Genomic DNA, 15032 nt, shown 5'->3' with positions numbered 1-15032 from the left:
AGATCTATCATGTCAATTGCTGCAGGAGGGCAACAATAGCACGATGCTCAGGTTGCTGGGCCAGCAGTCCAGATGCCTGAATAAAAGATCAAATTCATACTGGCTGGGAATTTAAATTCGGTTGCTTAATTCAAAAGTTGATATTTGCAATAATGCCCATAGAAGAACAAAAAGATTATCATAAAAACACTGAGGTCCTGTCTGGCTACACAACTAGCTAACCTGTTCCAATGCAATAAGAACACCAGTATCTATCCAAGAATGTGGCAGAACGCCCACATATCTCCTGCTCAGAAAAAAAACTTGAACTAATGCAGTCTAGCACTTCATCATTCTCGTCACATCAGCAAACTGCATCAGGCAGCTCTTATTCACCATTTGCATGATCACTGATGCTGAAATTGGGTTTCCCCAGAAGCATGCATTACAGCCTTAGTACAAACTTGGACATGACTTGTTCAAACATATATTCCAGATGCATGGTGTGGCTGCATTTAACTGAGTTCTGCTTTGGGCTGTCCAAGTAATGTTAACATCAAGGAGATAAATGTCTCATTGATTGGAAATATATCTATCAAAAAGGAATACCTGTTCAGCTCTTGGAGATCAATGCACTCACTTACAGGACTATACCTACAGGAGTTATCAGGGCTATGTCCTTAGCCCATACATCTTCAGATGTTTCATCAACGGCTTTCCCTACTTTATTAGGCCTGAAGTGAATATTATGCAATGTATGATTCCATTTGCAGCCCCTTAGAATGAGGTAGCCCGTGCTTGTATGTATTAAGACATGAACACTGAGGCATGGGCTAAAACGTGGAAATTAACATTTTCACATCATGGGTGTCAGACAATAATCATCTTAAAAAAAAGATTGTCTAACCACCTCCCCCAATTAGAGAAAAGCATTAATCAGTGGTTCAAATGGATCAGAAAAATGGTTGTAAAAGAGCAGAAGGTTCTGGGATGAGTGACCCAGCTCCTGAATTCCCCAAACCTTCTACCATCGATAAGAAATGGCAGGATCATGACAGAATAACCTGCACTTGCCTGGCTGAGCATGGTTCCCAAATGTTACTTCAGAAGCGTAATATCAGCCAGGACAAACTCGTCCATTTAACCCATAACCAAACTGTCCCTCTAGGTATTCACTCTGTCTACTACAAAAACACCTGGGCATATTCTGACCCACTACTGACTAGTGATAGAGATTTATTGAAGTTCCTTTACTGTCAAAAGAGCTAAATACAGAAACCCCTAGATGCATCAGCAGAGCAACATTGCAGAGCTGTTCAGACGGCATCTCACCACCAACTTTCAAGAATTTATAATAAATACACTGAAATTTGTCAGTGCTTTTCTTGTAGTTAACTGACGTGAGTACTCAAACAAAATAAAAATAGAAATACCATAAAATGCATTTAAAAAGCCCATTATTTTTTCATGTCACGTGTCAGGGAAGTTAATACACTGTGTTGAAATCATATATTAATTCTTCAATTCAACATCAGAACCAAATAAAAATTGAAAGTGCTGTAAATCCTTAGTAGGTCACAGAGCTTTTGTGGAGAGGATCACAGAATTAACATTCTAGATCTACAAACATCAACTTCTTCGCCCCTATAGATGCTGTCAGACTTACTAAGTAGTTCCTGCACTTTGTTTTTATTTCAAATTTTCAGCATCTACTTTGATATTAATTTTTTAAATCAATATTGTTTGAATATCCACAATATCTACAAGTAAAGCATTGACCAATATCAGCATAATTTCAAAATATTTGTTATATTTGAGCTTTAAAGTGTAAATCTTAGGTATTTAAGAGGCACAGCAAGATGAATCTGAATTGGCCAGATTAATTCTGCTACATCTGTATTAAATCCCATCAAAGCAAAATGAATAAAGAAAGATCAAGACTATCGTGCCACTGTTCATTTTGCATTTTAATTTAGAAATGCAAACTGCTCAGGATCAAACTTCACAGCTTAAGCATTGAGCAAATTGTTAGTAAAGCTTGGCTGAATTAGTCGTCTTCAAAATCTGGATAATAGTTAGCAATTTTATAAACTGAACTAGTATGCTGTGCATCTACAAGAAATGTTCTCTAAGTTGTCCATAAACATTCTGAAAATATGTGGCAAGTCTGCCATCTGACAGTCTTATGTATTTAGTTCCAATATACCACACACAAAATATATAAATCTCCTGCAATTAACTACTAATTATCGCTGCAGTCCTGTAATAATTATGTTACCAAATCCTTTAATACCCCCTCCCCGAATGTCTGGATGCATGCCTTCTTTACCTTTGCCAATTTCCTTATCACAGAACTCCACAAAGGATTAAAACATCTATGAAAATTGCAGTATAATTTTAATTGTATTTATTACATTAGGTATGTGTCTCTGTTTGATCTTGCCAATAAATATGCGCAAAATTGCTTGGTGTCAGAATTTCCTGACCAAAAAGTAAACCAATGGAAGTATCAACTTTAACAAAATAAACTAACATTCCAGCAGTTTAATGGATAACTGATCCACAAATTTCTGTAATTTCCATCACCTTCAACAAGACTTTACAAACAGTGACACCTTTCCCTCCATTCTCCCTTCAGCATTCCTAAAGGACATCCCCCCTCATGAGTTCCTGGTCTTCCCTTCCACCTCAAACGATTGTTCCCCTTCTTATGGCACTTTCCCATGGAAGATGCAAGATAATAACTTTATTACTAATTCTCTTCTCACCATTGAGGCATTCATAGTCCTTCTAGATGGAATAGTAATTGACATGCACTTGTTTCAATCTGGTGCACTGTGTCTGGCATACATCACGCAGTCTCCGCAACGTGGGAGAAGCCATATGTATACTGGTTAATTGCTCTGGTCCATAGGAGCAACTCATGGCTTCCTGTTGCCTCATTCCACTCCCACTTTGACTTCTCTGTCTGTGACTTTGTCTCTGTGCTCACGAGACCCAATTTAAGTTGGCGCAACAGCACCTCATCTTCCGTCTGGGCATGTTGTTGCCTTTCAGGTTCAATATCTAATTCTGAAATTCCAGGTGATTTGCTTTCTCCGCTTGTATCAGAACCATTCAGTTCTGCTGATGGTCATCCATTTGTAATATTAACTCAATTTTACTCTCTCCACTAGTATAACTCCAACTTGCAGGACATTTTCTATTATGGAATATTTCTTAGATTTCACATTCCTGTATTCATTAATTCTCTCATTAACGTTTCAACCAGATAACTTCAACTCTTTATCTCCACAAGCCAGGCCTCCAGCTATCTGGAATTGTCCTTGGAAGTATCCTAATGCACCCATTATTCCCTTTCTAGCAAATTAAAAGTAAATTGTTTTCCTCTATTCCTAGTTCTGATGAAGATTCTTCCACTTGAAACACTAACTCTGATTCTTTTGTCACAGATGCCTCCATCTTGACTTGCTGAGTGCTTCCAGCATTTTAATATTTCCAGCATGTGTAGCTTTTCAATATTGAATTACCGTCAGCCTCCCAGACAACCTCAACTCACTGCAATCTGCCCATAGCCAAAATCGGTCAATGGCATACAACATCTCCCTGGCCTTACACTCATCTCAGGAGTATCTGGACAGTTAAAGTCACATAAGTCAGACTATTGTTTACTGACTACAGCTCAACTTTCAATGCTATAATACCAAGGAAACTCATCTCCAGACTCCTAGACCTGGGACTCAACACATCTCTTTGCAATGGGCCTCAATCTGTAAAGATAGGGAGCAGCATCTCCACCAGAATTATTCCTAACATTGGTACCCCATGAGGTTGTATCTTCAACCCTTACTCTACTCCCTGTACACTCAAAACTCTGTGGCTATACGCTGCAACTCCAACTACAGGACTGCAGATAATAACACTGTAGTGGGCTGAATCTCAGATAACGCTAAGTACAGGAAGGTGATAGCGAGCTTAGTTTTATGATGTCATGACAACAACTTTTCCTTCAACGACAACAAAACATAAGAGCTGGTCATTGACTTCAGGAAGGGGGCTCGTGAAAAAGAGAAAGAGAGAAAGTGGAAGAGAGGGGAAGGGGAAGGGGAGAAGGGGAGGAGAGTGGGGAGGGAAGAGGATGAGGGTGTGAGGGTGAGGGAGAGGGGGAGAATGACGGGGGTGAGGGGGAGGGGAAGGGAGAGGATAAACAAGACTGTTCATTATTGAAGAATGGAGCACCAACGCGTCACGTACTATTGTACAGATTACAGTAAATCAGAAAAAAAGCTTTGTAACCAAGTACCCATTTGTAACATTTTATTAAATGTTGCAGTTAACTTTACTTCAACAAAGATTATGTTAAATTATGTAGTAAAGAGTGCCACACCATTATTGGTACACAGAGTACAGTTCTTTACTGATCTCTAAAGTATTCAAATAGACCAGTGTTGAGTTGATTGTGTTACATTTTCCAACTCAGTCAATATTCTCAGGACACTACCATTGTGTGGCCAGCCTTAAAATGACAAATATTTAAATTTCAGGCATATTTTATAAAGACTAAAATGAAACAGACTGATCAGCTTACCTCTTTGTTGTTCCTGTCTGCTTGCACTAAAGTGTTATTTAAGCAAGGTTCCACATAATGAAGCTCTTCATTGTACTGAGGAAGAAAATGTAATACAAAATATCTTTCAAAAAAAAGATCCTCTGTTCATGACCTTACATGACTAGTGTAAATAATATAGTCTGTATAAACAGCTTATAATGAAAATATCAGTGTTTTATAATCACAAATTTGTGAAACTATTTTTCATATTTTATACCAGCCACCACACCTGTTACAATCTTTGGTAATTTTCATTTGCTCAAATGGAATACGTTTTTTCAATTTAATCTTGTTATGACTGAGAAGTGTAGTTACATTGGAACTTAGATAAACATTCTTCATTCAAAAATTTTCATGTTCAGGTATATTTTCCTTTCAGTGCCATTTTGTTTTTGGTTTTAAGAGGCCTGAACTAAATCGAGTTATTAAGTTTTTCCAGGTCTTTTCTGCAAAGTTTGCAATTTGCAAAACTTGTTTCTTGTCCTCTGTGTATTGGAAGCATATCTGTGTGGAGGCCATTGGATCTGCTCAGTATCATCAAACGATAGCAGTGCCTACTTTGATAACACATACACTATAGATTTGCTGTGTACAAGAGATATGTGGTTAGTGCAGCACACGTACACTGACGATCAGAGGCTTGCTCAATCCTTTGCTGCCATTGCCATCCCATCACCCGATCATTTCTTCAAGACCCCACTTAACCCCAACCGATTAACCTCTCTAACACACTATATCACACTCCAGTTCAGTTATCATTCTCACAATACACTCTTCCTCCCCACCAATCGACACCTATCTATGACCCATCCCCTTTCAACCACTCCCAGGTGCCCACTCGATCAACACCATCCTACCACCTCAGCTTGCAACGCAATCAGCAGACTAACAGTCCAATTTCTTCCACAGGTAGGCTCTTTATATGTGTGCAAGAACTCTGAACTAGACCTGGCATCTTGACCCACATGCATGAACAAATATTGCTACTGAGGAATCTGCCACAGATCCTCACCTTGTTCAGTTTTAAAAGTTTAAGGATTTCGAGGCAAATATCCTGCCACTACTTTATAATGATCTTATTACTTCATTCGTTAACCTCTGCAAATAAGATCAGTAAGTGATAGCCATGCTAACTAGCTATTCCGTGGATAATTTTAATACTATCAGATGACTTCATTGGACCTGCTTCATGTGTCCATGCTGAGCACATCAACTTCATAAACTTTGCCTCCATCTTCCAGCCTGCACTCAAATTTACCTGGTCCACTTCCCACATCTCCCTTCCCTTTCTCTGTCTCTATTTCTGGAGAGAGTTTACTTACTGATATCTTTTACAAACCTACTGATTCTCACAGCTACCTGGACTATACCTCTTTCCACACTGTCACTTGTAAAAATGCCGTCCCTTCTCTCAATTCCTCCATCTTCTCCTCATCTGCTCTCACAATGACACTTTTTATTCTGGAACTAATGAGATGTCCTCCTTCCTCTAAGAAAGGGGCTTTCCTTCCTCCACCCATCAATGCTGTCCTCACCCACATCTCTTCCATTTTGTGCATGTCTTCCCTCACCCCATCTTCCCACCATCCCACCAGGGATAGGGTTCCTCTTGTCCTCATCTACCATCCCACTCCTTCTGCATACAGCACATAATTTTCTGTAACTTCTGCCATTGCCACCTGGATCCCACCACCAAGCATATCTTTCCCTCCCTCTCACTTTCTGCAGGGATTCCCTTGTCCATTCATCCCTCCCCACTAATCTCCCTTCTAGTAGTTATCCTTGCAAGCAGAACAAGTACCACACCTGCCCCTACACATCCTCTCTCACTACCGTTCAGGGCCTTAAACAGTCCTTCCAGCTGGGGTCATCTACTGTACCCAGTGCTTCTGGTGTGGCCTCCTGTGTATCAGTGAGACCCGACGTAAATTGGGAGACCACTTCGCCAAGCACCTATGCTCCATCCACCAGAAGAAGCAGGATCTCACAGTGGCCAAGCTCTTCAATTCTACTTCCCATTTCCATTCCCATTCTGACATGTCAATCCATGCTCTCCTCTACTCTGCAATGAAGCCACAGTCAGGTTAGAGGAGCAATGTCTTAAATTCCATCTGGGTAGCCTCTAACCTGATGACATGAATATTGATTTCTCGATCTTCTGGTAATTGCCCAACCCTTCACCATTCCTATTCCCGCTTCCCTCTCTCACCTAATCTCCTTAACTGCCCATCACCTCCCTCTGGTCCCCCTCCTTTTTCCCTTTCTTCAATGGTCTTCTACCCTGTCCTATCAGATTCCCCCTTCTTCAGCTCTGTATCTCTTTCACTTGTCAGATAATGTCACTCCTCCCTCTCTCCACCTATCACCTACCACCACGTACTTATTCTCCCTCCCCCCACCTTCTTGCTCTAACTTCTCATCTTCTTTTCCAGTCATGATGAGGGGTCTTGGCCTGAAATGTTGTCTGTTTACTCCTTTCCATAGATGCTACCTGGCTTGCTAAGTTCCTCCAGCACTTTGGATTTCCAGCATCTGTAGATTTTCTCAAATTTTAATACTATTATCAATAAAAATGTAAGAAATGTTTTCTAGCCATATGAATGGTCGAAATATTACTTCTGCAAAAAACTGTCCATCCTTTGGTCTGAAGTCTTTGGGTAAGGATTTTAATGTTTTATTTTTACCATTTCTCTCTTTCTCACTTGAAGGGCCTGTACTGTGCTGTATGTTTTCTATGTTTCTATGTTTCTACTATTTATAATATGACGAAAGTGTTTGGGACTTTACTGATTGGCCTAAATTGTAACTTTGTTCCTGTTGGTGGACAGTTTTAATTCTCAATGAATTTGTCATATATTCAGTCAGTATGTGAAAGTTGTAGAACTGACCAGACCAACAATCCCTTCTAAAGGTCATTTACATGGACATGAAGTTTCTCAAAACCAGGAGTTTCTGAGAGACACTGTCACTCCATTGTTGGAATCCAGTGGCAAAGTGCTGGTTTCTTGCAGTTTCCAGTATGGGTAAAATGGACAAAGCACCTGCATTGAGTCAGTTAGACAACTGTTCAAAGTTCAAAGTTCCAGTAAAACTTCATTATCTAAGTACATACAGTATATGTCACAGTATACAACCTGGAGATTCTTTTACTTGTGAGCATACTCAATCTAGAGAATAATAACCATAACAGAATCAGTTAAAGACCCCCTAGCCAGGGCATTTAACCAGAGTGCAGAGCCTAATGATTGAGGGGCAATAACTGTTGCAGAACCTAGTGGTGTGAGTCCTGAGACTCTTAAACCTTCTTCTTGATGACAGCAGTGAGAAGAGAGCATGTTCTGGGTGGTGGAGGTCCCTAATGATGGATACTGCTTTCCTGCGAACAGCGTTTCATGAGGATGTGCTCAATGGTTGAGAGGGCTTCACCCGTAATCACTGGGCCATATCCATTACTTCTTGTGGACTTTCCATTCAAGGGCATGGATGGAAACACTAGGCCAAGATGCAGCCAGTCAATATAATCTCTACCACACATCTACAGACGTTTGTCAAACTTTTTGGTGTCATGCTGAATCTTCGCAATTTTCTAAGGAAGTAAGGGCACTCCTGTGCTTTCTTCGTAATTGCACTTATGTGTTGGGCCTAGGACAGGTCCTCTGAAATAATAACACCTAGGAATTTAAAGCTGCTAACCCTCTCCACCTCTGAACTTCTAATGAGAACTGGCTCATGGACCTCTGGTTTCCTTCTCCCGGTCTACAATCAGCTCCGTGGTCTTGCTGACAGGGAGGAAGAGGTTGTTGCAAAGGCACCACTCAGCCAGATTTTCAATCTCCCTCCTATATGCTGATTCATCACCACCTTTGATTCGGCCTGCAACATCATCAAACTTGAATATGACATCTGAGCTGTGCTTTGATTCGGCCTGCAACATCATCAAACTTGAATATGGCATCTGAGCTGTGCTTAGCCAAACAGACAGAAGTGTAAAGCGGGTAGAGCAGGGGGCTAAGCACACAGCCTTGTGGCGCACCTATGATGATGGAGATCATGGAGAAGATGTAGTTGGTAATCCAAACTGACTGGGGTCTGCAAACAGGAAATCCAGGACCCAATTGCACAAGGGTGTATTGAGGCCAAGGTCCCGGAGCATATTGAATCATTTTGAGGGAAGAATGGCATTGAATGCTGAGCTATATTCGATAAAGGGCATTCTGATGTATGCAGCTTTGCTGTCCAGATGTTCCAAGGTTGAGTGAAGAACCAATGAGCCTGGTGCTCTGGTGGGAAAATTGGAGCAGATCTAAATCACCTCACAGGCAGGAGTTGGTATGCTTCATCACCAACATTTCAAAACCCTTTATCAGTGGGGATGCAGGTGCTACTGGGCATTGAGGAAATCATTGAGGCAGGTCACCGGACTCTTCTTGGGCACTGGTATAATTGAAGCAGGTGGGTCAATTTTAATGGGGAGGAACAGTTCCAATGGAGAGAATTAAGCATAAAGTACTTTACATTTTTTACATTTCCAATTTTAAATGAATTAAACTAAAAGCATTTTATTCTCAGCTAAGTTATTAAAATGTATTTAATTGTTTTAAATGGCTTTACAATGTTTTATTCATTTTTACCTTTTAAACAGTATGATTTATGTTTTAATAATTTTTGGATATTCCATAAATGCTTATTAATACCAAAGACATCCACAGACATTACAAATGCTCCTGTGGTTTTGACTGAAGCTGAGCCTTGGAGAATGGTTTAAAGTGGCAGTCAGCAGTTTTGGATGAGGGTTGCCATCTACATTGCAAAGGCCCTGTGCTCCATAGGAACTCAAGTCAAAAATTAGGTTTGGGGATCAAATTTTCACCACAAGTAAGTATAAGTAAAGGAGGATTGCTGTTTCTTAGCTCTTTCACCTTATTCCTTGAAATAAGGTTGAAAGTTATCAACTTTCTAAATCCCACACATCTGGCCCATGGGCTGTGTTTTATGCACAACTGAGGTAGACATTGGAAATAATCTGGGATCAAAATCTCTAGATGATTTCTCCCTCATTAATCTATCTGTGTTTAAGGTAAAGTGTTGAGTGCATAAACTGATTCTTTTTGGAATAAGTGACCATGCCTCTACTGACCGCTGGGGAAAAAAAACTACATAGTATACATGTACTTTAAACACACTTCCTAGTGTGAGAACTTTAGACAACACTCACGATAAAACCTCAGCTAACCATAACACAATAAACCCTCACCTAACCATAAATTGTTTGGATTTAAATAGTTGAATCTTGAGTTCACCATCACTATTAATTAACTTGATTATCCATCCAATTTGATATATCATGAATAAGGCAAAGCACTTACTGCAATGATATTGAAAAAGTCATCATCTCCGAGTGTGTCGAGGATAGAAGAAACAGTTTGTTTGGCTATTGTCATGCGAAGCCCTTTCATACTTCCACTGACATCAACCAAGATGATAACATCTTTGGGTGAAGTGGCTGCCTGGATATACCTGAAGGTAAAACAGGAAAAGTTACAACATGTGGTCTCCAAAAACATTCCGAAAAATGAGCAATGGCTGTAAACTATTACCTACCATTTGCGGTTCCTGCAGTCAAATGCAATGACTCCATTTTCATCTGGCTCCCATTTTATGCCTATTTCCAAGGAATCGTGCAGTTTAATGCGAATGAAAAGAAATGGGAGAAAAGAAATTAGTGAGCATCTGTCAGACTAAATCATATAAAATAATAATTATACATTTTCCCATATGTTTTACAATTTCATTTTGCATAACGACAATGAAGGAATAAGATCATTGCTTTACGTTTCTTTTTATAAGTGCTTTCATGCTGTTGGCTGCTTTCCAAGATCAAACTAATTATTTCATTGTGTCTGGTTTAGAATGCACCATTAACCTGGAGAACTTACGTATACAGTGAAGGTTAGGAAATGTGACCAAGTTTCTTTAAAAGGAGGTGGCCAAGTGAAACATTGAATGCTCCGGTGACTTCAAGGACACAGATTTTGTTCCCAATCCTAAAGCGCTCCAAATGCATAGGAACACAAATAGCTTAAAAAAGAAATAGTGTAGCTTTGTTGCAGTCACCTCAGGAATTTTAAGAGGAGATTCCATAGAGAACCTTAAGACTTACACAGAAGCCCTGCATACCACCCACCATCAGGCATGCCCTGCCCCATCTGTGGCTCCCACTCTAGGTTCATAAGCCACTTGGGAATCCACAAAACTGGAATCAATGCAAGTTATCCTTGATCTCAAGGGACTGTCCAAGAAGAAGAATACTGTTTACTGAGCATGCAACCTCATCCCTTCTGTTTCTCTGCCAGGTGGGTAGGGTTAAAACCAGCCAATGACAACACCAAAAGCAGGTAGATCATCTGCTTTGTCCCTGCTCAAAGCAGGTGATCCATCCTGTGCTCCATAAACTGAGGTAGCTGTAGACACAATCATAAACACAGATACTTATTATTCTTTTATTGAGATATAGTGTGGCCCTTCCAGCCCTTCAAGCCACACCACCCAGCAACCCTCCATTTAACCCTAGCCTAATCATGGGACAATTTACAAAGATCAATCAACCTACCAAATGGTATGTCTTTGGACTGTGGGAGGAATCCAGAGCACCTAGCAGAAACCCACTTGGCCACGGGCAGGACAAATAAACTCCTCACAGACAGCAGCGGGAATTGAACCTGGATCACTGGTACCGTAAAGTGTTGTGCTAACCACTTCGCTACTCTGTCGTAATTATGTACTATTACCCAAAAGAAGCATTGTAATAACTGTTGGTACTCCTACATAGTAAGGAGAATATAAACTAAGTCCCGTAGAATTACCTCCCTTGTAATTTCATACAAACTACATGAGTACAAAATGTTATTCATGATTTCTACTTGCATTATTATCTCAGCAATAGATTTATCTTTATTTGATCTACCTTTTCATTGATTAGTTTTATTTTGAAATGAGACTTGAATCTTGCTTTGACATGAAATGCAATCTACATCTGTGTCAACCAAAGACAAATCTGAAAACTTGACTCATAGCAAAAACCAAAATGGGTTCTTCACTAAACCTACCTAAGTGTTCTTCAGAAGCACCCAAACCACAGGGTTCGTGCTAAAGGCAAACAAGAAAGTCAAAGCCTGGTGGATGTCAGTTGCAGTACTTGGCTAAGTCACCACCTACACCAAGTATTTCAGAAGTCAATGTCAACTTGTGCAATAACATTTAATTTCTCCATGTGTGAGGAACAGCCAAATTGAAAAGGTGCTTGGAACACAATTACACCATGTCAGGACTAGCAGATAAAGCAGAAATGAGATGAATAAGCGTGCTGCATGGGGGATAAAGTAGAGATTATTCTCACATCATTTATCTTGACAGCACGATGGAAGTGAAAAGCATGACACAGTGATGGAAAAATTTGATGGGCATTTCACCATCATTATATTGTCACTGCTCAAAGCAGGTGATCCATCCTGTGCTCCATAAACTGAGACAGCTGTAGATGCAATCATAAACACAGACAGGAATTTATGTAATATTACCTGAAAGAAGCATTGTAATAAATGTTGAGTACTTCAACATAGCAAGGAGAACACCCAGCTGTACAGGGTAAATGCCACAATCGGGAAAAATGGGTACCATAGATTGGGTCTGAAAGGAAATAACTCTTAAGAATGTTGGATCATGCAGGATTCTCTCAACATCTGTCACAAGTGGAATCAAAGGCTGCGAATCAGGTCAGTAAGTACAGGAACTGAACCTTAGCTGGGTTGCTTCTCATGGGACCTTTGCTTGGAGCAGAAACATTGCCAAACCTAAAGATCACCCACCTCAGAATGGGAGAGGGAATGGGTCTGATCCCTGGGTCTTTCTGCCTGCCATCTGCCACCGCTGACAGGAGCACCACTGTGGAGGAGACTAAAGATGACTTGAAGGATAATCCTTTATATTGAACCTTCTCAATATGTACAGCAACTATCTGGGCAGAATAGCTGAGAGCCAACAGCAATGACTGGCAACAGGAATGAACACAGAACATAGAACATAGGAAATCTACAGCACATTACAGGCCTTTCGGCCCACATTGTTGTGCTGACCATGTAACCCACTCTCGGAACTGCCTCAAATTTCCCTACTGCATTGCCCTCTATTTTTCTAAGCACCATGTACCTATCCAGGAGTCTCTTAAATGACCGTATTGTATCCACCTCTACCACCTTCGCTGACAGTACATTCCACACACCCACCACTCTCTGTGTGAAAAACTTACCTTTGGCATCCCCCTTGTACCTACTTCCAAGCATCTTAAATCTATGCCCTGTCATGTTGGTCACTTCAGCCCTGGGAAAAAGCCTCTAGCTACCCACATGATCAATGCCTCTCATCATCTTATACACCTCTATCAGGTCACCTCTCATCCTCCATCGCTCCAAGGGGAAAAGGCCAAGTTCACTCAACCTATTCTCATAAGGCATCCTTTCCAATCCAAGCAACATCCTGGCAGTGTTAATTACTGTTTTCAGAGAAAGTGGGTTGTTTTCTCTGGAGTGGCAGAGGCTAAGGAGAAATCTGACAGAGGTTCTTAAGATTAAGATCAGATTGAGTAGACGGGCAGCATCTTTCACACTGAGTTGAAATGTTTAATACCAGAGGACATACATTTAAGGTGAGAGGGGCCAAGTTCAAAGGAGATGTGAGGCGCAGGTGTTTTTACAGAGAGAACACCCGGGTGCCTGGAATGCATTGCCAGAAGTGGTACTGGAGCTAGATTAATTAGGGATTCTGAGAGAAATTAAATAGGCACATGAATGTGAGGGAAATGAGAGGATATGGACATTGTGTCAGCATAAGGGATTAGTTTAGTTGGTCATTTGATTATTAATTTAATTGGTGTGGCACAACATTGTAGGCTCCTGATGAAGGGTTTCGGCCCAAAACGTCGTCACTACCTCCTCCCATAGATGCTGTCTGGCCTGCTGAGTTCTGCCAGCATTTTGTGTTTTTGTTTATTTCCAGCATCTGCAGATTCACTCGTGTTGCCTTTGAATCCACCTCTTCCTGTTGCCTTTTCTGTTCCTGGGCATTGGTGTTCCATACCAGGCCATGATGCAACCAAGTAGGGCTTTCTCCTCAGTGCATCTATTCAGACTTGTCAAAATTTTTGGTGACATGCCAAATGTATGCAAACTTCAAAGAAAGTTGAGGCAGTCATGCCTTCTTTGTGATGACACTTACACGCTGATCCCAGGACAGATCCTCTGATATGTTAATGCCAAGGAATTTAAAGCCACTGATCCTCTAATAAGGACCGGCCCATGGACCTCTGGGTTTTTCCTCCTGTATTGGATAATCATTTCTTTGGTTTTAGCTGATGTTGAGTGAGAGACTGTTGTTGTGGTACCACTGAAGCAGATTTTCAATCTCCCTCCTAGGTTTATGCTGCATTCCAAGTATCTGGGGTGGGGTGTTAGTATTGGTAATCTGTTGGAGAAAAGATTGCTATTCTGCCACAGGACCCTGCGAGCCTCTTCATGTATAACTATCCAGGAAAGAAGCAATTTGGCCTTGGTGTCAAAACTCTGAGCTTGAAATCCTGAGTGTCTTCATGCTTATGCAATCATCCTTTCTAGCTTACTATCAAAATAGTTATTTAGACATAATGAAAATGCAAGAAGTACCACAAAAATCTACAAATCTACAGCAAAACTACACCCCACTGCATACAAAAATGATTATACCCTAATGCATTCCACTGGTGTCTGTCATCCATGTGCCTTTGTGTATTCAGTGCTCCAAATGAGTTTCTGGTGGTGTCTATAATCAAGGAGACTGCAGATAACTTGGGATGACAACATAGTCCAGCTCCCAGCCAAGAAGATCTGGCTAAAGATAACACCATCTTAGTGTAGGTGAGAAGTCTGGGCTAAAAGACAAGGGCATGGAAATCATTGTGGGTGTGGGAGGTTGAATGATGTTTTCCTGAGACAGAAAAACATGCTCCATGGAGTCACTCTCCCATGGTGCTTTCTCGGCAAGTTTAAGGTTCTAACAGAGGAAAGTTTGCTGAATTTTAAGAACTTTCTTTGCAGTATTAAGTCCAGGTCTTTCCTCTGTAGCACCATGTTACAATCGAAGCTGAGACCATAGCCATCAATCCCTTCTAAGCCTGTGCTAAAGGAGTGGCCTATCACTTCTAAGTGGCAAAGGATGAGATAGATTATCTTTGAAAAAATCTATGGCAAATTCGTGCTCTGAAGCTCTAGCAGCTAAGATAATTTCACTGTACAAACCCATGAACCTTTCAAAATCTTCATTTTCACTCTGGCAAATTGGCCACAGGTCTCCCTTGCCTCTTGTCCTGTAACACGTCACTTGTGCCCAGTCTTTCATTACTTTCAGATCCTACTTT

The 15032-nt window shown here is 40.8% G+C and overlaps 1 protein-coding gene across 3 annotated transcripts in view; it reads right to left on the bottom strand.

Annotated features, from left to right (window-relative positions):
• cacna2d3a (calcium channel, voltage-dependent, alpha 2/delta subunit 3a) overlaps nt 1-15032 on the bottom strand; it is an 893404-nt gene that overhangs the window by 406387 nt on the left and 471985 nt on the right. For all 3 annotated transcript variants that reach the window (XM_059944148.1, XM_059944149.1, XM_059944150.1), the window contains 3 exons: nt 10190-10250; nt 9955-10105; nt 4568-4642 (listed from right to left, as the gene is read on the bottom strand). In XM_059944148.1, coding sequence (XP_059800131.1) covers nt 4568-4642; nt 9955-10105; nt 10190-10250 — 287 coding nt within the window. The remainder of the gene's footprint in view (nt 1-4567; nt 4643-9954; nt 10106-10189; nt 10251-15032) is intronic.

This window comes from Hypanus sabinus, chromosome 19 (genome assembly GCF_030144855.1).
Source record: "Hypanus sabinus isolate sHypSab1 chromosome 19, sHypSab1.hap1, whole genome shotgun sequence".
Lineage (NCBI taxonomy): Eukaryota > Metazoa > Chordata > Chondrichthyes > Myliobatiformes > Dasyatidae > Hypanus > Hypanus sabinus.
The sequence above is the reverse complement of the archived record's forward strand: the minus strand, read 5'-3'. Positions and strand labels throughout refer to the sequence as shown.